We start from the raw sequence: 24,868 nt of genomic DNA, 5'->3' as shown, positions 1-24,868 counted from the left end.
TGCAAAGTAATTCACATTGGAAAGCATAATCCCAACTATACATATAAAATGATGGGGTCTAAATTAGCTGCTACCAGTCAAGAAAGAGATCTTGGAGTCATTGTGGATAGTTCTCTGAAAACATGCACTCAATGTGCAGCGGCAGTCAAAAAAGGAAACACAATTCTGGGAATAATTAAGAGAGGGATAGATAATAGGACAGAAAATATCATGTTGCCCCTATATAGATCCATGGTATGTCCATATCTTGAATACTGTGTGCAGATGTGCTCGCCCCATCTCAAAAAAGATATATTGGAATTGGAAAAGGTTCAGAAAAGGGCAACAAAATGATTAGGGGTATGGAACGGTTTCCATATGAGGGGAGATTAAGAAGACTGAGACTTTTCAACTTGGAAAAGAGACGGCTAAGGGGAGATATGATTGAGGGCTATAAAATCATGACTGGTGTAGAGAAAGTAGATAAGGAAGTGTTGTTTACTATCTCTCATAACACAAGAACTGGGGGTCATGAAATGAAATTAATAAGCGGCAGGTTTAAAACAAATAAAAGGAAGTATTTTTTCACACAACGCAGAGTCAAGCTGTGGAACTCCTTGCCAAAGGATGTTGTGAAGGCCAAGTCTGTAACAGGGTTCAGAAAAGAACTAGATAAATTCATGGAGGATAGGTCCATCATGGCTATTAGCCAGGATGGGCAGGAATGGTATCCCTAGCCTCTGTTTGCCAGAAGCTGGGAATGAGCGACAGGGGATGGATCACTTGATGATTACTGTTCTGTTCACTCCCTCTGGGGCACCTGGCACTGACCATTGTCAGAAGACAGGATACTGGGCTAGATGGACCTTTGGTCTGATCCAGTAGGGCCATTCTTATGTTCTTGTGTTCTTTGCCTTTGGCATGGGCTCCTGTTGCCCCTGCCACTCACATTCATTTGTGGCCACTATTACCAGCGATCCCGGTGGAAGGTGGGTATAGAGGTATTCGTACTCTTTTGAAGGCACCAAGTACTTCCTCTACATTCTCTTTGCTGTGGAGGGCAAAGATGCTGGAGTCTGCCACAATGTTTTGGTCGTGTCATGGATTGTCTTTATTAATGGCAGAGCAACCCATGAAGGGCCAGTGGGGTCAAGATGTCCACTCTGAGGTCTGAGGACTCTGACACCTCCCCTACCTGGAGCCCCAGGTTTTGGGCCACCCTCCTCAGGAGCACCTGGTGAGCCCTACTATTGGGGGGCAGAGGTCCCCACCCCCTCAGGAGACGAAGAGTAAGATGCTCAGGCCACTACGGGACACTGTTCTTGCCCTTCTGGCTTGCAAAGATCACGCGGTGCTGGTTCCTCAGGCTCATTGTTGATCTTGGCACTGGGTCTGGTGCCAGTCTTGGTACTGCAGGAATGCTCGTGGGTCAAAGGAGGCAGCAGAGGAGCTCTTCCTTCAGAGGCAACTGATAGCGACCCCCTTGAATATGAACCCTGGGTCTGATGAAATGCCCATGGGGTCCAAAAGGACCACTGCACAGGCACTTGCCACTGTGCTGGCCAGGGCATAGAGGGAGAGACTGCCCCGCATTGGGCCTTAGGTGCCGATGCTGCGAGTGGTGCCGACTTATCTTTGAGGCATAAGACTCCGCCTCCAATGGTGAAGACTTGCTCCATGGCGACCAGGCGAGTCGATGCTGGTTGGTGTTGGAGAGCGGTGCTGAAGAGAAGTCGACTAGTGCCACGACATGACTGGCTTGCCTCTAGATGGCACCGAGTGCCTTTGTGGTGCCAGTGGTCTGGCATCAGGTGCCCTCTCACACCTGGTGAGAGACAGCAGTGCCATAAGGGCTATAAGGTCCCTAGCTGCCTCAAAAGTCTCAGGCATGGAGGGAAGCTCTAGTGTCTCTCCATGGTACTTCCTTGGAGGAGAGTCCAGAGGCACCGGACTCAACAGACCCCTCAGCAGGGCCGGAGTCCACGGTACCGCACTAGATGGCCTGGAACTGTAGTGGCCCAGCACAGGTCACACTCCGCTCAAACTCCCATGCTCAGCTGTTTTCAGTGTGGGTTTTCAGAGCGCCTCCTATCCATCTTTCTAAGCTTCTTTCGCAGCACTGGTGATTGGGAGCAGTGCTGCACCACCCCACATGAGGAGCTCTTCAGTGCCAGAGAGTCCTGATGGTGCAGAGGACCCTTCGTTCCAGAGTATTTCTTCAGTGCTGGGGGCTCCCTCATTGAAGCCAGTGCACTCCGCACTGATGCAAACATGCTGGGTGCCGGTTCAGACGGACTCGGCTCTGAATGTGGGCAGAGAGCTGGCTCCATCAAGAGGAGTTTCAGTCGCTGGTTCCTCTCCTTTTTCATTCTGGGACAAAATCCCCTGCAAAACTTGCAATGATGTTTTTGATGGGATTCTCCCATATACTGCAAACATGACATGTGGGGATTGCCCCTAGGCATAGGCTTTTGGCAAGCCCCACTGGGTTTAAACCTTGAGACCAAGGCATGCCCCGATCTCAGGGGAAAAGGGGTGGGATTGACCCTGATAAGTCACTAACTTACTATACTAAAACACTAATACTATTAACTATTTACAAGAAGAAAGAAAAGAGTCCGCTAGGGAATCACTTGCCGAAGCAAGAGAGAACCACTGTTTCAACAACAGTCATGGGCACTAAGAAGGAACTGAAGAGGCGGGGGGTTGGCAGGGCCCTATACAGCACCATGAAGGCACAACTCCAAGGGGCTCCAGAGCCGACCCTACAGATACCACTAGGGGAAAAACCTTCTAGCGACTGTGCATGCGGCACGCACGCACCTACTTAGAACTGACATGAACAAGCACTCAAAGAAGAACAATAGTTCTGAGAGATATAAGCTAGTCCGTTCATCTCCAAGTGGCATTAACAAGGAAGCCTAATGATGACAATTTAAGTATCAGCATTAATTCGGTCAATGCTGATTAAAGCATGCAGGAAAGAAGAGGCACAATCATTATTGAAGATCTGCACAATATACTCTGAGTGGCAGTTCATTTTGGCATCACATGTGGACAGAGCATAGAATGTAGGTAAAGCATGGGAGGTTGTCACCATTTATTATTTTCCAGTTTCACCATTAATGGTCCCTCCAATCATATTTAACCCATTTTCTATTATAAAAATTACAGAGCCTTCCAATATTTAAAATTTAGTTTTTACAGTAGAAAGTGATAGGCTACAAATTCTTGTGGAAAGGGCAGCACACTTCAGACAGAGCTGGGGGTGGGGGGAAGAGGATGATGCCAGATAGTACAGGGAACCTTTAAAATAGAGAGACACTGTTAGAAAAAAAAGAGAAAAATAAATATATTTGAGACAGCAGAGAAAAGGTATTTAGAATCCATTCTCTAGTATCTTCTCTCTCATAATCCTAGGAGCTTCTTTCCATAGTGGAAGATTATGGTGCATAGCTTATCTCAAAACTGATTAAATTTTTTTTTTTTAATTTTATTTTTTTTTTAAATAAAAATGAATGTCAGGATAACAGCAATGAGCCACTATAGGGCAGGCATTAGTCAGTCAGAAGTGCACTTGATGGCTGAGAGTGCTGGATTCTGTGCGTCAAAACACAATTAAGGTCTGCACATGCACATCCTATTGCTATATTGGTGCAGTTACCAATCTTCTAAACGCTCTCTCTGTATTTCCAATTAAACTTACTTCTTACCTCTCTCTGGAGGCGCTCCATTAACTCTGTGTATTCTCTCCGCTCCCTAAGGTGCTTCTCCCTTGCTCTACATGCCAGGATGCGACGGAAAGCACACTGCAACGTTAGCACAGCCTTTTCTTTGTAGTTCAGTTCTGCGTGGTGCATAGAGAATGAATGAAGATAGACTTCAACCCAATGTGGATATGAGACGGTAGAATGGCAGACAGAATTCAATGTTCATAAATGCAAGGTAATGCACAGTGAAAGGAATAATTTAAACTTCTCATACATAGTTTAAAGGTAATCAGCCACTCAGAAAGAAGATTTGGGAATCACTGTGAACAACTGGTCAATGTGCAGCAGTGGTCAAAGATTGGAAACAGATAGGATATCCACAATTGTTACTCAGAACACTGATTTGTGCATTCAAATGACAAAATAGATATTTTTCAGCTCTAACTTCTAGGAACTCCATAAAATTCCAATCAGACCAGAGAGATTGTTCGAATGGAAAAGATGGTTACCTTTTCCGTAACTGGTGTTCTTCGAGATGTGTTGCTCATGTCTATTCCACAATAGGGGTGCATGCTCGCCATGTGCACCAGTGCCGGAAGTTTTTCCCCTAGCAGTACCAGTAGGGGAGCGCCCCTAGCAACCCCTGGAGTGGCGCCTCTATGGCGCGGTATAAGGGGTGCTGCGCGCTCCCCTCACCGTCAGTTCCTTCTTGCCAGACAACTCCGACAGAGGGGAAGGAGGGTGGGATGTGGAATACACATGAGCAACACATCTCGAAGAACGCCAGTTACGGAAAAGGTAACAGTCTTTTCTTCTTCAAGTGATTGCTCGTGTGTATTCCACAATAAGTGATTCCAAGCTATATCTATTGGAGGTGGGTAGGAGTTCACAAACTCTCGGGACAGAACACAGCCCTGCCGAACCTGGCATTTTCCCTGGTTTGGGAGACGATCACATAATGCGAGGTGAATGTGTGAACTGAAGACCATGTGGCAGCCCTGCAAATGTCCTGAATGGGGACATGGGCTAAAAAGGCAGCCGACGAGGCTTGTGCCTTAGTCGAGTGTGCCCTCACAATTGACGGCAGAGGAATTCCCGCCAGGTCATAACAGGTACTGATGCACGAGGCGATCCAGTTTGAGAGCCGCTGAGTGGAGATCGGCCGACCTCTCATGTGTTTCCTGAACAGCTTAGTCCATTCCAGGTAAAAGGCCAGAGCCAGTCTCACATCCAGCATGTGGAGGCAGCGCTCCTCACTTGGCGCATGGGGCTTGGGGCAGAGGACCAGCAGGAAAATGTCCTGACCCATGTGTTAGGCGGAGACCACCTTCGGGAGGAACGAAGAATGTGAGCGGAGCTGGACCTTATCCTTATGGAACACCGTGTACAGGGGCTCGGAGGTCAGGGCCCTGAGCTGATGTGATCGCTACCAGGAAGGCTACCTTCCACAAGAGGTGTGACCAGGAGCACGTACCTAGCAGCTCAAACGGGGGACCCATCAGCTGGGCCAGCACCAAGTTCAGGTCCCACTGTGGGACTGGGGGCCTAATGTATGGGAAGAGATGATCCAATCCCTTCAGGAATCGGCCAGTCATGGCATGGGAGAATACCGTGTGCCCCTGCACCAGTGGGTGGAAGGCCGATATGGCCACCAAGTGCACCTTGACAGACAAGGTCGCCAGGCTAAGGTTAAAGAGGTAGTCCAAAATGAGCTGGATCAGGGCAGCCATGGGGGAAACGCCCTGCTCAGCTGCCCATTGGAAAAACTGAGACCACTTTGCCAAGTAGGCTCGGCGTCAGTGCGGAGTGCACTGGAGACGCCGTCTGCAGTGTCGCCTGCTTTCCAAGAGGATGCGCTGAACCCCTTCCGAGCACATCCTTTCCTCCTGGCCTTACCATTGAGCAGCCACACCATGAGGTGGAGTGCCGCTAGACTGGGGTGGAGGAGGTGGCCCTGGTCCTAGAAGAGCAGGTCCAGGTGGGACAATAACGGCCACGGTGGGGCAATCGCCAGGCTCGTGAAGGTCCCGTACCAATGCTGCCTGGGCCATGCTAATAAATAAATACAACTATGACATTGTTGGCATCACTGAAACTTGGTGGGATAATACACATGATTGGAATGTTGGTGTGGATGGGTACAGCTTGCTCAGGAAGGATAGACAGGGGAAAAAGGGAGGAGATGTTGCCTTATATATTAAAAATGTACACACTTGGACTGAGGTAGAGATGGACATAGGAGATGGAAGTGTTGAGAGTCTCTGGGTTAGGCTAAAAGGGATAAAAAACAAGGGTGATGTCATGCTAGTAGTCTACTACAGGCCACCTAACCAGGTGGAAGAGGTGGATGAGGCTTTTTTTAAACAACTAACAAAATCATCCAAAGCCCAAGATTTGGTGGTGATGGGGGACTTCAACTATCCGGATATATGTTGGGAAAATAACACAGCAGGGCACTATCCAACAAATTCTTGGACTGCATTGCAGAAAACTTTTTATTTCAGAAGGTTGAAAAAGCTACTAGGGGGAAGCTGTTCTAGACTTGATTTTAACAAATAGGGAGGAACTTGTTGAGAATTTGAAAGTAGAAGGCAGCTTGGGTGAAAGTGATCATGAAATCATAGAGTTTGCAATTCTAAGGAAGGGTAGAAAGGAGAACAGCAAAATAGAGACAATGGATTTCAGGAAGGCGGATTTTGGCAAGCTCAGAGAGCTGATAGGTAAGGTCCCATGGGAATCAAAACTGAGGGGAAAAACAACTAAGGAGAGTTGGTAGTTTTTCAAAGGGACACTATTAAGGGCCCAAAAGCAAGCTATTCTGCTGGATAGGAAAAATAGAAAATGCGGCAAAAGACCACCTTGGCTTAACCACGAGATCTTGCATGATCTAAAAAATAAAAAGGAGTCATATAAAAAATGGAAACTAGGACAGATTACAAAGGATGAATATAGGCAAACAACACAGGAATGCAGGGGCAAGATTAGAAAGGCAAAGGCACAAAATGAGCTCAAACTAGCTACAGGAATAAAGGGAAACAAGAAGACTTTTTATCAATACATTAGAAGCAAGAGGAAGACCAAAGACAGGGTAGGCCCACTGCTTAGTGAAGAGAGAGAAACAGTAACAGGAAACTTGGAAATGGCAGAGATGCTTAATGACTTCTTTGTTTTGGTCTTCACCGAGAAGTCGGAAGGAATGCCTAACCTACTGAATGCTAATGGGAAGGTTTAGCAGATAAAATAAAAAAAGAACAAGTTAAAATCACTTAGAAAAGTTAGATGCCTGCAAGTCACCAGGACCTGATGAAATGCATCCTAGAATACTCAAGGAGCTAATAGAGGAGGTATCTGAGCCTCTAGCTATTATCTTTGGAAAATCATGGGAGATGGGAGAGATTCCAGAAGACTGGAAAAGGGCAAATATAGTGCCCATCTATAAAAAGGGAAATAAAAACAACCCAGGAAACTACAGACCAGTTAGTTTAACTTCTGTGACAGGGAAGATAATGGAGCAAGTAATTAAGGAAATCATCTGCAAACACTTGGAAGGTGGTAAGGTGATAGGGAACAGCCAGCATGGATTTGTAAAGAACAAATCATGTCAAACCAATCTGATAGCTTTCTTTGATAGGATAACGAGTCTTGTGGATAAGGGAGAAGCTGTGGATGTGGTATACCTAGACTTTAGTAAGGCATTTGATACGGTCTCGCATGATATTCTTATCGATAAACTAGGCAAATACAATTTAGATGGGGCTACTATAAGGTGGGTGCATAACTGGCTGGATAACCGTACTCACAGAGTTGTTATTAATGGTTCCCAATCCTGCTGGAAAGGCATAATGAGTGGGGTTCCGCAGGGGTCTGTTTTGGGACCGGTTCTGTTCAATATCTTCAACGACTTAGATATTGGCATAGAAAGTACGCTTATTAAGTTTGCGGATGATACCAAACTGGGAGGGATTGCAACTGCTTTGGAGGACAGGGTCATAATTCAAAATGATCTGGACAAATTGGAGAAATGGTCTGAGTTAAACAGGATGAAGTTTAACAAAGACAAATGCAAAGTGCTCCACTTAGGAAGGAAAAATCAATTTCACACATACAGAATGGGAAGAGACTGACTAGGAAGGAGTACGGCAGAAAGGGATCTAGGGGTTATAGTGGACCACAAGCTAAATATGAGTCAACAGTGTGATGCTGTTGCAAAAAAAGCAAACATGATTCTGGGATGTATTAACAGTTGTGTTGTGAGCAAGACACGAGAAGTCATTCTTCCGCTCTACTCTGCTCTGGTTAGGCCTCAGCTGGAGTATTGTGTCCAGTTCTGGGCACCGCATTTCAAGAAAGATGTGGAGAAATTGGAAAGGGTCTAGAGAAGAGCAACAAGAATGATTAAAGGTCTTGAGAACATGACCTATGAAGGAAGGCTGAAAGAATTGGGTTTGTTTAGTTTGGAAAAGAGAAGACTGAGAGGGGACATGATAGTTTTCAGGTATCTAAAAGGGTGTCATAAGGAGGAGGGAGAAAACTTGTTCACCTTAGCCTCTAAGGATAGAACAAGAAGCAATGGCTTAAACTGCAGCAAGGGAGGTCTAGGTTGGACATTAGGAAAAAGTTCCTAACTGTCAGGGTGGTTAAACACTGGAAAAAATTGCCTACGGAGGTTGTGGAATCTCCATCTCTGGAGATATTTAAGAGTAGGTTAGATAAATGTCTATCAGGGATGGTCCAGACAGTATTTGGTCCTGCCATGCGGGCAGGGGACTGGACTCGATGACCTTTCGAGGTCCCTTCCAGTCCTAGAATCTATGAATCTATGCCTGGGCAATCAGCGGGCAGCTTGCCTCTGGACCCCGAGGCCAACATTGGCAGTGCTCCTGGTACCGGCCTGGACATAACGTCCTGGGCTGCTTGCAGGACCTCTGGAGGGCATCCGGACATCCGGGGAAGCCTGCTTCGAACAGGCCGGGCTACTCCGCTCAACCTGAGTCGGAGGCCTAGAGGCCAATGGGGACCGAGGATTGCCCAACATGAGTCTAGCCTCTCCTCAAGTCTTGCTCCGGTGCCGCGGCAAAGAAGAACTCTTCTTAGCGTGCCCATGGATGGAGAGCAGTGCCAACTGGTAGATGGCACCTGGGGGGGTCACCACGCACTGACATCGCGGTACCTGGAGCGGCGCGCCGGTGTCGGGGTCAAAGCTGACTCCAACAGGATGGCCTGGAGCCTAATATCTCTCTCTTTTTTAGTCCAAGGCTTGAACGACTTGCAAATCTTGCAGCGATCGCTGAGATGGGAATCACCCAAACAGCGTAAACAGTCCGTGTGCAGACCACTCACTGGCATCGGTTGTCTACAAGTGTCGCACGACTTAAAACCTGGGGCATGGGGCATGCCCCAGCCCAGACGCACTAACTAAACTAAACTAAACTAATCAAACTACTAACTACAGGTACCATACACTGAACGAACAAGAGTTCTGGGGAAGAGCTGGAGCAGGGCAGTTCCGAAGCACCTTCACTGACGGCAAGAAGGAATTGAGGGTGGGGGGAGAGTGCAGTGTCCCTTATACCGCGCCATGGAGGCGCCACTCCTGGAGTCACTAGGGGCGCTCCCCTACAGGTACTGCTAGGGGAAAAACTTCCGACACTGGTAAACGTGGCGAGCACGCACACCTATTGTGGAATACACATGAGCAATCACTCAAAGAAGAATCCTATTTCCTTTCACTCTGTTAGACAACCAGGGACAACTGTTTTGTTATTTAATATCCTGGAGGTAGAAGGAAATACAGTAACTAATCAAGGACCCAGGCTGACATTTAAAAAAAAAAAGTACCAATTTCCACCAGTTTGTGATTAAATTTCTGCTTCCAGCCCCATGTTAAAGTGCCTTATTATTAATTAGTGTGTATCTTGGATGACCAATATGTTGCTAGCACTCAATATGAATAAACAATACTGTTATAATGGGTAAAAGTGCTCCATACACAGTGGTGCAAATAGAATTCATTTCTTACCGGTATGCTGCACCAGCTAAAGGGGAGTGGGGCACATGTGACCTCCCCACATGACCCCCCCGTGACTCCTCCCTGCTCCACCCCCATCCCATGGCCCCGCTCTCTCCCCCTCCCTTCCCCATGATCCATCCCCTGTTACCTGGGGGTGGGGGATGTTTCTGTCCTCCTCCCGCTGCGCCAGAGACTTCTGAACCACAGGGCTCTCCGGAACCACAGTGGCGAAAGGAGCAGAACGTGGGTCCACTAGGCAACCCCATGCCAGCAGCTCCTCCGGCATGGCTGTACCGCCCCCAGCCCTTCCACGCAGCTGCGTCTCCTGAGTCCTGTCTGGGGTCTGTACAGCAGCCTCGCCAGAGGACAGGGCTGGGCTAGGGGCAGTACAGCCACGCCGGACGGGCTGCTGGTGTGGGGTTGCCTAGTAGCCCCACATTCTGCTCCTTTCACTGCTGCGGTTCCCTGCTCCTTTTGCCGACATGGTTCCCAGGAGAGCCCTGCAGTTCAGGGCTCTCCCGGGAACCACAGTGGCCAAAGGAGCAGAACGTGGGGCTGCTGGGTGGTCCCATGCCGGCAACTCCTCCGGCATGGCTGTACCGCCCCCAGTCCTGTCCTCCTGTGGGGCTGCTGTACAGATCCCAGAAAGGACTCAGGAGACACAGCTGTGTGGAAGGGCTGGGGGCGGGACTGGGGGCAGTACAGCCATGCTGGAGGTGCTGCTGGCATGGGGGTTGCCCAACGGCCCCATGTTCTGCTCCTCCTGTGTCTTTCTGGTACGGCATACTGGTTATAAATATCTTACTAGTATGGCATACCGTACTACCCTATTCGCACCACTGTCCATACTATTTACCAAACCAGCTTGAGTGACAATAATACGATTAGGTATTATTTCCCTTTTTTATATTGATAGTAATCATGTAGCAAGACCTGAAAAATTTACCATGGATAAAAGAGCATGTTTCAAACAGGCCTCCAGTGGCAGCATGGTGAGCTATAGACAACAAGTGGGCCATTGCTTAGTAATTGCTAGTAGGGGCAGAGTTGTAGAATTACAAAGCTTGCCCCAGATGCCTAGCTTAGGCAGAGGCCTGCTCCAGTTATGACAGATTTAGTCTAGCCTGGGAGTTTATTTTAGGCTTTCTCTATACTAAGAGTTTTGTCGTCAAAAGTTATGCCGCTTTAATTAAAGCACTTTAATTAAACCACTGTTGCATGTTCACACTACACTCCTTGTGTCAGCAGAGTGCATCCACACTAACAGCTCTTGCATCAACAGAGAGAGCAGTGTACTGTGGTAGCTATCCCACTGTGCAACTGGCCGCAGGGGGCTTTGGGAAGGATTTGCAATGCCTCATGGGGCAGGTACAGTGTCACATGATGCAGGTTTCTCAATCCCATCCTTCCCTGGGCATCCTACTAGATTGCCAGCCGCTTTTCAACTGAAGCTTACATGGAGGGAAGGGAGAGAGTGTGTGAGACAGGGAGTGGGGTGGGGGGAGAGACAGAAACAGAGCTCGTGTTGTAAAAGTGTGTGAGAGATTGTGTGTGTGGGGGGGGGAGAGTGTGTGTGTGTGTGTGAGAGAGAGAGAGAGAGTGTCTGTGTGTGTGTTGGGGGAGTGTGTGTCGGCATGCTGTCTCTTTAAATTCAGACAGCAGCCTGAACAACCAGTCCTGACACAGGGGGAGGGGGATGCCCCTCCCCCCCCCCCACATCAGCCCCAGCTCTGAACAGCACAGCATTCTCATCCCTTGTCCCCCCCATCCCCACAGCAGCAGCTCGCTCTGCCTGCCTGCTGCTGTGTTCCTAGTGCCCGGGAGAGCAGGAGTTCACATTAAAGGTTCTGTGATGTTGTGCAGTCTATATGGTTTTATAAAAATATGATAAGTGAATATCATGTAACTGGAATATGCTTCATGCAAAAGGTCTCTTGTAAGATATCATTACAAAGTTTATAATCTACTGAGTGGGATCATCTTATTTGTAGAAATGTACCACTCTTGTATCTAAAACTTGAAATATAAAACGTAACTCTGAGGGCCTATTGTAATTATGTAAAGTGTGGGCCATTAAGGATGGTTTGGAATCTTGATGACTCCCATTGTCTGCAGATGGCTGTATTTACCTGTTTCAGAGTAACAGCCCTGTTAGTCTGTATCCGCAAAAAGAAGAACAGGAGTACTTGTGGCACCTTAGAGACTAACAAATTTATTAGAGCATAAGCTTTCGTGAACTACAGCCCACTTCTTCGGATGCATATAGAATGGAACATATAATGAGGAGATATATATACACACATACAGAGAGCATAAACAGGTGGGAGTTGTCTTACCAACTCTGAGAGGCCAATTAATTAAGAGGAAAAAAAAAAAAAAAACTTTTGAAGTGATAATCAAGCTAGCCGAGTACAGACAGTGTGATAAGAAGTGTGAGAGTACTTACAAGGGGAGATAGAGTCAACGTTTGTAATGGCTCAGCCATTCCCAGTCCTTATACAAACCGGAGTTGATTGTGTCTAGTTTGCATATCAATTCTAGCTCTGCAGTCTCTCTTTGGAGTCTGTTTTTGAAGTTTTTCTGTTGTAATATAGCCACCCGCAGGTCTGTCACTGAATGACCAGACAGGTTAAAGTGTTCTCCCACTGGTTTTTGAGTATTTTGATTCCTGATGTCAGATTTGGACACAAATCAAAATACTCAAAAACCAGTGGGAGAACAGGTTAAAGTGTTCTCCCACTGGTTTTTGAGTATTTTGATTCCTGATGTCAGATTTGGACACAAATCTGACATCAGGAATCAAAATACTCAAAATACTCAAAATACTCAAAAACCAGTGGGAGAACACTTTAACCTGTCTGGTTATTCAGTGACAGACCTGCGGGTGGCTATATTACAACAGAAAAATTCTCTGTATGTGTGTATATAAAGCTAATAAATTTGTTAGTCTCTAAGGTGCCACAAGTACTCCTGTTCTTCTTTTTGTATTTACCTGTGAGTCTTCCTGTATATGTGTGTGCTGGCAAGTGAGTAATGAAGTCTTGCAGTGACATGTGATCATGTCACCTGAACTGGAATCCATCTTTAACCTGGTGCTTTTCCAGTGAGGGGGGGTGGAAACCCAGAGGGACAAAGGGTCCCCGCCTTATGCAAAAGATATATAAAGGGGTGGAAGAGAACAAAGGAGAGAGATTTCAGAGTAGCAGCCGTGTTAGTCTGTATCCACAAAAAGAAGAACAGGAGTACTTGTGGCACCTTAGAGACTAACAAATTTATTAGAGCATAAGCTTTTGTGGACTACAGCCCACTTCTTCGGATGCATATGCATATGTAGTCCACGAAAGCTTATGCTCTAATAAATTTGTTAGTCTCTAAGGTGCCACAAGTACTCCTGTTCTTTTTGCGGATACAGACTAACACGGCTGCTACTCTGAAACCTGGAAAAATAAGGAGATTCATACATAACCAAGATAAAGTTATACAATGTCACTGTGATACCCACTTTGTTATATGATGCTGAAACTTGGAAAATGCTAGAAGCCAAAAACAGGAAACTTAACACTTTCCATCAGAGATGCTTGCAAACAATACTTAGTGTCCATTGGTGGGACAATGTAACCAAAACTGATGTGTTACAAAGGACTGGTCATCAGATTGTAAAGACAATGATTCAAGAAAGAAGGCTGAAGTAATTTAGACATGTTGTACAGAGGTAAAAAAATTCCTAGATAAGCCTTAGACTGGATATCACCTGCTGGAAGACAGAAAACCGAAGAACAATAGATGACATCTAAGAAAACCATTGAGAAAGATGTTGCTGTCATGGTCTGTTTCCATAATGGAGCAAGAAACATGGCATTAGATAGATGGAGGTGGAAACACTGGGTTACCTCAAGTGTCACCATGTATGAGAGCACCTAATCTAAAAGAAGCAACAATAAATAAATATGCATAACAAATGGAAAAAATTGAGATAATAGCAATGAGTAGAATCAACAATTAGTAAATGCCGACAATTGGTAAGGGAAGCTAAAGGTATCTGAGAAAAAAAAAATCTATGGCCAGTAGAGCTAAAGAATTATTTAAATACATCAGGAAAAAAACAAAAATCCTAGCAAAGGAATAGTATTCCTGGGGGAATTCTGCACAAAAAATTAAAAGGGTAGCAAACCAATCATTGTGCAAAGGGAAAGGAATAATAGTTTCATATGATTACCTTCTTTTCTATCTTTTTTATGTTTTGGTTGAAGTTTTGCAGGTCCAGAATACGTCTGAGGCCTCCTTTGGACTTGGGAATAAGGAAATAGTGGGGAAAAAAACCCTTCCTGGGATGCTGGGGAGGCATTTCTTCTATGGCCCCTAACTGCATCAGACACTGAACTTCCTGAATTAGAACAGTCTCGTGAGAAAGGTCCCTGAAAAGTGTTGAGATGAGTTCCTGTCTGCATCCTGTAAAACTTGCCCATACCGGTATTGCCCTGGCCTCTTCTTCTGTCATTCAGTGTTGCACGCATTCTAAAACAATATGCATTTCCTCACCTTTTGGGGGCGAAGCCAGACTTTGAGGCACCTGCTCCCCTACTTGGTGTAAACTTTGCTTGTGCCAATCAGAAACGAACACAAACAGGTTTTGGGCCCCGTCCCCTATGACACTTCTTTGATGTCATAGTTGGTACTTTATGGGCCTGCCTGCCATGTGCAGGAAGGGAGAGGAGAAAGAAAAACGAATCCTGTGTATCCTGTGTACACCCGTAACTGAGCCTGATCACCTCGAAGCCTCTCTCTCAGCTCACGTGTTTCAAACAGAGTGTCTACGTTTGCCGGTCGTTATGCGTTGGTTTGTATTTGTAAGTATCAGTTATTACTAAATGCCGCATCTTTGTTTATAAATATTGTTAGTAGATATTTTAGTCATTGTGTGTTTTAAGTTTCATTAACTCTATTAGCTAATCAAACGCTGCTCCCCTACCCCTTGTAATTATCCCCAATAAAACTTTAAATTGATTAATTTTAGTTGTGTATGTGTGTGTGTGTCTGCAGTTTGCATCGTGACCCATACTCTCCTTGCATCCCTTACCAATATAGTTTATTGCCACGTGCAGCCTGGTAAATAACAGGCCTGCATTTTCTTTCACCCCTGCGTGCCCGTGGCAATCCACAAAAAGGACAGGGAAGAGAGGTGGGAAGGGGAAATCAGAGTGGTTTGCTGCCTTTGACCAAAAAGTCAGACTACTTGGAGGTAGAAGGATGTCTAATGGTAGAAGATAAAGTAATAGTGGGGAGCTGGGCTCTTCTTCTGAGACTTTGGTATCTCCTGGAGTAATCCAGTTGCCATGGCACATAAAAGTGGTATCTCTGCTGGACAGGAAGGCAAAACTGTTTCCTCTTTGCAGCAGGGGTATAAAGACTTCAGGGTCACCTGCAATCTTTTAAGGAGTGCACAGCTTTGTCAGTTTCCCCAGAAAACAAACTTGGTCCTTCAAAAAGCAAATCTTCTGTAGTGTACTGTACTTCAGCTGGAACCCCCATGCCTAGAGCCACAAAGCATGATACTTATAGTGATGGCTGTGGCCATCATCCAAGCCACTGACCCTGCTTCATCTAGTGTGGACTGTATTGAGGAGTGGGCAACCAAACAATAATAAAGGCCTTAAACTCTTCTTTTACATCAACTGGTAATTTGTCCTCAAGTTTAGACATTGCTTCCCAATTCAAATAGTCATACCTGGCAAATACTGGCTGACAATTTGCCATTCTAAATTGTAAACCAGATGACGAATAAACTTTTCTCCCAAATAAATCAAGTGTTTTAGCTTCTTTATTCTTGGGAGTGGATTTTAATTCATCCTCGCCATCACCATCAAGGACCCTGGGGAGGGATGCAATTAACTTTCATGTCCTTCAGAGTGTATTTGATACCTCTTTTCAGTTCACTTAGCCATGGACGCTAGAGGAGAGGACCTGCCACAAGATTTTAGTAAACTCCAAAACCAACTCATTAATAGGCAGAGCCATCCTAGCCAGAGCGGACTAATGTAAAATCCTCATAAGCCTGTGGTCATATCTTGAACTAGCTCAGGCTGGATCTCCAGAGGAGTTAGCAACTGTCTTCATAAGTTCCTTGTATGTCTTATAGTTGCTGGTGATTGAAGAAGACAACTCAGATACAGCAACCTCATTCAGCAAATATGAGAAGGTATTCATTGGTGTCAGTAAGATGTCTATCTGGTCAGGTGGGATAACCACCTCTGAAGGAGAAGGAACAGGAGCTGAAGGTAAACATTCTTCTGACTAATGAGTATCAACGCCAGTACAGAGGATGGTACCAGCTGGAGAATGGCACCTGGACAGTGATTGTCCGCCAACATCAGCACTGAAGATGGTACCAGTCAGGGAACAGTGCTTGGGTGGTGATCTTGTGCCAACATTGGTACAGAAAGATGGTAGTAGATGGAGAAAAGTACCTTGCATGCAATTTTGGAGTCTCGTGTCAAGAAGAAATTGCCCTTGAATCTAGGAGAACTCACCAAGGATGCCAGAAAGGTAAATGCTGCTCCTGGTATGGAATGGGATTCAACCACACCGTAGCATTTCTGCTAATCTGTGCACATACGTATCTTGGTATCAAGAGCTCAATCTGTGCTTTGAGGTGATACTTAAATCCTTGTAGAGAAGGATTTTTATGTATAGGAACCCTCCTCAGAATTAGATGACAAGTCCACATTAGAACATCATGATGGTGCGGTACCTGGCAGAGAAACACGTGAATGGGATCGACTGCCAGTGAGATGAGGGCAGCACCAAAAACATTCAAGGCTTTCCTATTGACAGTACGGAGTGCTTAGCATGGTGGACAGAAACACCAGCGGATGACACCAACGCAGGATCCACCAGTGATGACAATTTATTAGTAGGTACCAAGGCCATTGTCAGAGCCAGTCCCCACGTGTCTAAGGGGGAACCAGGAAGCAACTCATCCTGCATGAACAGTGAATCTTGTATCAACAAGCTTAAGAGATCCCTTGAGGCCACTTATGCCTCAGGTGTTGTCAGTACTGACAAAGTTGTTTGTGAAGTTGGTGCTGCAGATGAAGCTGGCAATGCAGTCGGTCTCAGTAGTACTCTTTGAGGTGTTGGAGTCGACAACTCATCACTGCCAGGGAGCAGCACTGAAGACTGCCTTGCTGAGGATGCCCTAATCTTGGTACTTGGCAGCTTCTTATGTGAGTCCTTCAATGAGACTGTGGAAGCAGGAGCACAAAACTTCTTCTGGTGCTTGGTAGGCACCACAGAGGGAGAATATCTTCTATCCCACTTTTTTTGGCGCAGGAATGTTGCTAAATTGGGCAGTGCACTGCTGAAGTGAGGGGAGTCCAAGTCCTTGCAGACTGAGAGACTAGGTACTGAATGGGAGCACAAAGCTGCCCCTGTCAGAATGTCCAAGAATGTCTGTTTGGTTTTTTTTTGGTTCAAAGTTGAATCCTTTGGAGATTGGGCACTTATAAAAATATAAGATAACCCTACTGGATCAGACCAATGGGTCCATCTAGCCCAGTATCCTGTCTTCTGATAGTGGCTACTACCAGATGTTTCAGAGGGAATAAACAGAACAGGACAATTTTGAGTGATCCAGTCCAATCTTCTGGCAGTTGGAGCTTTAGGGACACCCAGGGCATGGGATTGCATCCTTGACGATCTTGCCTAATAGCCACTGATGGACCTGTTCTCCCTATTATGCCTAACGTGACCCTCACTCAGGCACTTTAAGCAACCGGAGTGGGGATAGCTGTCTGGCATCAACTTATTGCAGCCATGACCAGTACCGAACTAATGTCAATAAAAAACAAAGAAAATGTAATTAAAACAGAAACCTATGAACACTATTAAAACTATAAACATTTAAACAAACTATTTACAAATAGAGCTTTAGAAATTTTCCAAAGAGGGAAAGCATGAGGAGGTCACACACACACTGAGACCACTGAACACAAGTGGTAAGAAGAACCTGCAGGACGTCAGGGCAGCTCCACCCACTTTTGCTCGCATTAAACAGCATGAGTGCCTGGAGGGTACAGGTGCTGCCCTGACAGGAACTGCTATAGGAAAAAGTTCTCCAGCTCCAGTGAAATGGACACATGCAGCCACTTGAAGAACAAGAGAGACTTAGTGGTTGCTAATGCTCCGGCAAATAGAAGAGAACTGACTAGATGAGATATGCCCAGTTGATTCCCAACAGGCGATCCATGCCCCATGCTGCATACAAGATGATTTTCCTAGGTCTGCTTGATATTCCCCATTTTATACATCCAGAGATCACATTAGTTTTTCTGCCAGAGCATTGTTCTGAGAATTAAAGTTGAGGCAATTATCTAGGATGACCCCTAAGTACTTCTCTGAGTCACTGCTTTCCAAGACAGTCATCCAGCCTGCATTGTTGGTTCCCACCTGTATTATCTTGAATTTCTTCTTCTAGCCTTAGTCCATCTATATGGGAGTGGGTCTTTGAATCCTTCTCCATTAGAGTCTGACTGGAAGTAATTCCTCTCTCTGCCGCTCTTTTCCAGGTGATACTCTTCCTTCAGGTGGCTGTGTCAGGGTGGTGATTGCTCCAACAGGGGACAGAGAAGACCTGGTACATACTGTCACACACCATGTCCATCCCCTTTCTTCATGGGACATGGGGAGAACAGGATTGTCTGCATTGCCCTCAACATGCTCTTAACACTTGCTGCTCTGTATTAAGATAATGACTATAATCAAATCTCATGCTTCAGCTAGTCATGTGCAGGGATCAGGAGGGAGTTTTTCTCCTGATGCACAATTGGCCAGAAGTGTTCTAGTGTGTGTTTTGCCTTCCTCTGATGCACCAGAGATTGGCCACATCTGGAGACAGGACACTAGACGAGATAGACCAGTGTTCTGAAGTGGTACAAAGAATCCTTTTTCTTAGATTCCTGTCTGGTGTGTCTTACTCACATGCTCAGGGTCAATCTGATTGCTAAATTTGGGATTGGAAATTGGCAGGAACTTTTTGGTATTTTTCCACCTTCCTCTGCAGCATGGGGCATGGATCGCCTGTTGGGATCAACTGTGCATATCTCATCTAATCAGTTCTCTTCCATTTGCAGGGGGCATTGGACATTAGCAACACCTAAGTATCTCCTGTTCTTCATTTTGAGGTTATGATCCACCACAACTCCCAGATCCTACTTAGCAGTGCTGCTGCCAAGTTAGTTAGCCCCATTCTGAATTTATGCATTTGGTTATTCTTCCCTAAGTGTAGCACCTTACATTTGTCTTTATTGAATACCATTTTGTTGTCTAAAGCCCAGTTTCCCTATTTATCAAGACCCCTCTGAATTTTAGCTCTCTCCTCCAAAAGTGTTGGCAATCCCTCCCCCAGGTTTGTGTCATCTGCAAACTAGATGTCACTAGTATGCTCTCTATTCCTACATCTAGGTAATTAATAAAGATGTTAAACAACACTGGACCCAAAACAGATCCCTGTCAAACCCCCACTTGAGACCTCCCTCCAATCTGACATCATTCCATTAATAGCTTCTCTTTATTTGCAGTTGTTTATCCAATTGTATCCACGTAATGATAGTTCTGTCAAGCCTGCATTTTTCCAACTTACTTATCAGAATGTCCTGTGGGACTGTGTCAAAAACCTTGCTGAAGTCCAGGTATATTATGTCCACTGCATTCCCCCTATCCACCAAACCAGTTACTCTGTCAAAGAAGGTTTGGCATGATTTGTTCTTCATAAATCAAAGCTGGCTGCTGGTGATTATCCCTTCATCCTCCAGGTATTTGCAAATGGAATGCTTTATACATTGCTCCTGTAGCTTCCCAGATATCGAAGTCAGGTTCACTGGTATATAATTCCCTGGCTCCTCCTTTTTCCCTTATGTAAAGATGGGCACTACGTTATCTTTTCTCCAGTCTTCCGGGACCTCTCCTGTCATCCATGAGTTTGCCAGTGGCTCCGAGATTTCTTCAGCTAATACCTTCAGTACCCTTGGGGGAATAGCATCTTTTATCACTGATTTGAATTCATTCAAACTGATTAGAAGATCTCACATGTTCTTTACTTATCCCGATCTGCATCCTTTCCCTTTTATTGTCTATGGCAGTGTTTCACAAACTTGGGACGCCGCTTGTGTAGGGAAAGCCCCTGGCGGGCCGGGACGGTTTGTTTACTTGCCAGTACGTCCCTCGGCCCGCCCCGCTTCCAGCAGCTCCTCTTGGCCTGAAGCAGCGAACTGCGGCCAGAGGGAGCCACGATCGGCCGGACCTGCGGACGCGGCAGGTAAACAAAAAGGCCCAGCCCGCCAGGGGCTTTACCTACACAAGTGGTGTCCCAAGTTTGGGAAACACTGGTCTCTGGTAACTTTGTTAGTCATCTGGTCACATGTAATTTTTTGTGAGAAGATTGAAAGTAGGCATCGAGTAGCTCTGCCTTCCTATCATCTTCCATTACCAGCTAATCTTCTCCATTGAGCAGCAGACCCACACAATCCCCAGTGATGCAAGTAGAATTCATTTCTTACTGGTATGCTGCACCAGCTAAAGGGGGGGGGAGCATGTGACCCCCCCCACGTGAATCCTCACGTGACCCTGCCCTGCCCCCAACCCAGGGCCCCATGATCTCCCCCTCCTCTCCCCATGATCCATCCCATGTTACCGGGGGGCGGGGAGCGGTCCCAGTGGGTGGACATGGCACAGCTGCTGTGTGGGCTGCTAAGAGAAGAGGCGGCTTGCTCTCTGGCACGATAGTCACTTCACAGTCACACCTGCATTGGGACTTGCCGCAGAAGAGCTTCAAATCAGCTCCCTCTGACAGCAGAAAAAAAATTTTCAGCCACGCTGGCAACCAAGCCTCATGCTGGCAGCTCCTCTGTCTGGGGGGTCTGTACAGCAGCAGCCCTGCTGGAGGACAGGGCTGGTGGGGGCAAGGCTGGGGGCAGGACAGCCACATTGGAGGAGCTGCTGGCGTGGGGTTCTGCTCGTTTTGCCACAACTCCTGCACAGCTGTACCACCCTCAGCCCTGTCCTCTGGCGGGGCTGCTGTACAGACCTCCGATGGGAGACACAGGCATGTAGCTGTGTGGAAGGGCTGGGGGCGGGGCTAGAGGCAGTGCAGCCATGCCAGAGGTGCTGCATGTTCTGCGCCTTTCGCCACTGCGGTTCCCAGGACAGCCCTGCGGTTCAGGGCTCTCCCAGGAACCACAGCGGCGAAAGGAGCAGAACGTTCCGGCGCAGCTGTACTGCCCCCCAGCCCTGTCCTCCGGTGAGGCTGCTGTACAGACCCCAGACAGGAGGCACAGGCACGCAGCTGTGCAGAAGGGCTGGAGGAAGTACAGCCGTGCAGGAGGAGCTGCTGGTGTGGGGCCGCCATGTTCTGCTCCTCCTCTGTCTTTCTGGTACACTGTACCGCCTATAAATAGCTTACTGGTTCGGAGTACCAGACCATACCGCCCTATTTGCACCAATGACCATCCCTGATCTTTCTTTTTGGTCTAACATATTTGAAGAACCCCTTCTTGTTGTCTCTAACATCCCTTGCCAGTTGTAACTCATTCTTTGCCTTCGCTTTCCCAATTTTGTCCGTACATGCTCGTGCTATTCCTATGTATACCTCCTTGGTGACATGCCCCTCCTTCCATTTCCTGGATGTATCCCTTTTGATTTTTATATAGCTATCTCCTTGTGCAGACACATTGGCCTTCTGTGGTTCTTCTTCTCTTTCCTCTGTATCGGTATAGCTTGATATTGCGCCTCCAGTATTACACCTTTTAGGAACTGCCAGCCCCCTTCAACTCCTTTTCCTCCTAACTGGTCTTTCCATGGGACCTTGCCTACTATTTCTCTGAGTTGGTTGAAATCCACCTTTCTGAAGCCCAGTGTCCTTGTTTTGCTATTCTTATGTCCTCCTTTCCTTAGGATTTTGAATTCTATCAGACCATGATCACTTCCTCCCAAGTTCCTGATCACCTTCTCGTTCTCAACCAGTTCATCCTGGTTGGTCAAAACCAGATCCAAAATGGATGACCCTCTAGTTGTTTCCTCAATTTTCTGAATCAGAAAGCTGTCCCCTACACATGCTAACAACTTGCAGGATATACTATGTTTTGCTGTAATAGTCTTCCAATGGCTATCAGGGAAGATAAAATCCCCCATTAATACTAGCTCATGTGTGTTAGCTAATCTTGTTACCTGCTTGTAGACTAACTCATCCACTTCCTCTTCCTGATTTGTTGGTCTATAATAGACCCCCCCACCATAACATCGCTACTATTCTTTTCCCTTTTTATCCCCACCCAGGGACTCTGAGTAGTTCTTTCACTCATTTCCTCTTGAACCTCAGAGCAACTGTATATATTCTTGACATACAGCAAACACCTCCTTCTTTTTTCCCATATCTATCCTTTCGGAACAAGCTATATCCCTCAATGCTGGTACTCCAATTATGGGAGTTGTCCCACCAAGTCTCTGTAATGCCAATTAAGTCATAATTTTCTTCAGATACCATGACTTCTAGTTCATCCTGCTTGATCCCCATAGTCCTTGCATTTGTATACAGGCATCAAAGATATTTTGAAGATTACCCTGTTGTTTTTCTTCTTGCCTTTTTAATACAATTGTGGTTTCTAGACCCATCTCCAGAAATTAGCCCCTTTCCCTTGTCCTCATTACTTGAGCCTAGATGCACATTGGCCAGATATTTGTCACCATCCCTCATAAGACCTAGTTTAAAGCTCTCCTTATCAGGTTAGCCAGACAATCCATCTAGTTTCGGGTCTTCCAACCCTTCTCTTACCCTACATTCTAAATAGAACACCCTGTTTTCTATATATTCTTCTGATCTTTTTCACATACCCAAACCATCTTAACCTGGATCCCCTTCACTTTTCTATAATTGGTATGACCTTCACACGTCCCCTTATTCATTCAAAACATGGTCCATCCTTGTAACTCCAAGCATCCATCTTAACATTTTCATTTCCTCTGTATTCAAGATCTGTTCTTGTCTTTTCCTCAGTGCCCAGTATTCAGAGCCATTCAAAAGAGCAAGCCTAATTACAATCTTGCAGATCTTACTTTTCAATTCGATAGGCATTCTCCTATTGTACATCATTCTTCTCTCTTCTCTTCATTTAGTCTATGCCTTTACTGTTATGCTGATAATTTGTCATTGAATTCACCATTATACTATACTATCAAACGTAGGTACTTGAACTTCTGTACCTTTGGTAGTGGCTGGCACCCCAGACCACATACTGTTATTTCTGCTGATTTTCATGCCATTTCTTTTCTGTACACACCTCCATCTCTCTATATCTTCTTCCACTTCCTATTTGCTCGCTCACATAAGCACTTTCATTTGACTGTATTAAAATGCATTTTGTTGGATTGTGACCTACAATTTAACCAGGTGATTCAGATCACTGTAACCATAATCAGTCCTCCTCATTATTGACTACACCACCAATCTTTGTGTCATCTGGAAATTTTCCTCCCACTCTCAACCTACATGTCCACAAATTCAGCTAATCTCATTATTCCCTCTGTCTCCTTCTCCTACCACATTCCCTATAACTAAAATAGCTTCCCTGATCTTATGTCCAATGGAACATAACCATCCTCCTTCAGATACTTCAGTGATGGGAAGCTCTATAAGCAGCATAGACAGAACTTCCTCCTCTCTACAGCATGTCATACAATTGGAATTGTCCATTCTTGTTTTTCTCTTTTCAAAGTTTAGCTTTAAGGCAGTATCAAGACATTTCCATTCCCCCTCGCATCCCCCCCGCCCCCCCCAAAAAACCATGGTAGGCATTGTACAGAGTAACAGGCAGGACCTGCCCTGAAGAGTTTACAATCCAAACAGACAAGACAGACACAGAGTGGGGAAAAGGGGTTTAACACACAAAGGGCTTGTCTTCACTACCGCACTAAATTGGCACCGCTGCAATCGATGCAGTGGTGTTTGATTTACAGGTTTGGTGAGGATGCGATAAATCGATGGGAGAATGCTCACCCATCGACCTAATTAATCCACCTCAACGAGAGGTGAAAGCTGTGTTGACAGGAGAGAGTCTCCCACCGACATAGCTACACCATGTTAAGTCGATGTAAGTTACGTCGCTTAGAGGGGTGGGGTTTTTAAACCCCTGAGCAATGTAACTTATGTCAACATAGTATAGACAAGGCCAGAGTGAACAATGTGATAGCAGCAAATGTAATTGTTACAAATTCCTATGCTCTGTGTTAGCCCCACTACTCCCATAGTACTGCAAGTTATACTCAGCCAGGAAAACAATATAACTGGCCCCTGGCTGTCACCCCACTTGTTCACACCACACTAGACACACAACCTCCTCTGAGCCTGTCACTGATGCCCTTTTTAGAACATAAGAATGGCCATACTAGGTCACACCAATGGTCCATCTTGTTACTTAGCAGCTCTGTGTTCTTGGGGAACCAGGGTGCAGTACCCAGCCTGTCTGACTCATGAAAGACCGTCCCCTGCCCATCCCCCCCCACTTCTGCTTAAACCAAATCTGCATCAGAAGAAAGACTTACAAAAAGCAATGAAAAGGCTGTGGGAGACACATCTAAACCCTTGGGATAAGGATGACAGAATTAAGGAAACTCCCCTAGCCTCATTTGCATTGAAGATGGGACAAGGAGGCATCTCCATTAGCATACAGAATGAAGAACAGAGATTCCAAGGCAACAACCACACGGAACTCTGGGATCAGAAAAGCAGGGAAGCACTGCATGATGGGGGATCTCTGCTCCAGATGTTAATGAACCCACACCTGCACACACCCAGCTCAGTAGTTATCAAACCAATTCTAGTAATGAATTCTGCCTGCTTTATGCAATGGAAGACAGCTTGGAGGTGTTCCAGATGTTCTGCCCATGAATCTGAGAATATAGCCACATTGTCAAGGTAGGTGACTGCAAATTCCTCAAATCCAGCCACAAGATTATCTACCAGTCTCTGGAAGGTGGCTGGTGCATTTTGCAGCCTGAAAGGGAGCGCATTAAATTCATACAGCCCTGGGTGATGAAGGCTGACCTTTCCTTGGCTGGGTCATCTAGAGGCACTTGCCAGTACCCCTTAGTTAAGTCTCATCTGTGCGTGGCATTGGATAGT

General features: G+C 46.0%; 1 protein-coding gene across 1 annotated transcript in view; it reads right to left on the bottom strand.

The window, feature by feature from the left end:
- The window catches only part of IQANK1 (IQ motif and ankyrin repeat containing 1), a 121,316-nt gene that overhangs the window by 71,234 nt on the left and 25,214 nt on the right, over positions 1–24,868 (bottom strand). The window contains exon 4 of the mRNA XM_054017266.1: positions 3,693–3,826. Within this exon, the coding sequence (XP_053873241.1) occupies positions 3,693–3,826 (134 nt within the window). The remainder of the gene's footprint in view (positions 1–3,692; positions 3,827–24,868) is intronic.

The sequence above is a fragment of the Malaclemys terrapin genome, chromosome 2 (assembly GCF_027887155.1).
Source record: "Malaclemys terrapin pileata isolate rMalTer1 chromosome 2, rMalTer1.hap1, whole genome shotgun sequence".
Classification (NCBI taxonomy): domain Eukaryota; kingdom Metazoa; phylum Chordata; order Testudines; family Emydidae; genus Malaclemys; species Malaclemys terrapin.
Note: the sequence above shows the minus strand (reverse complement) of the source record. Positions and strands in the feature narration are given on the sequence as shown.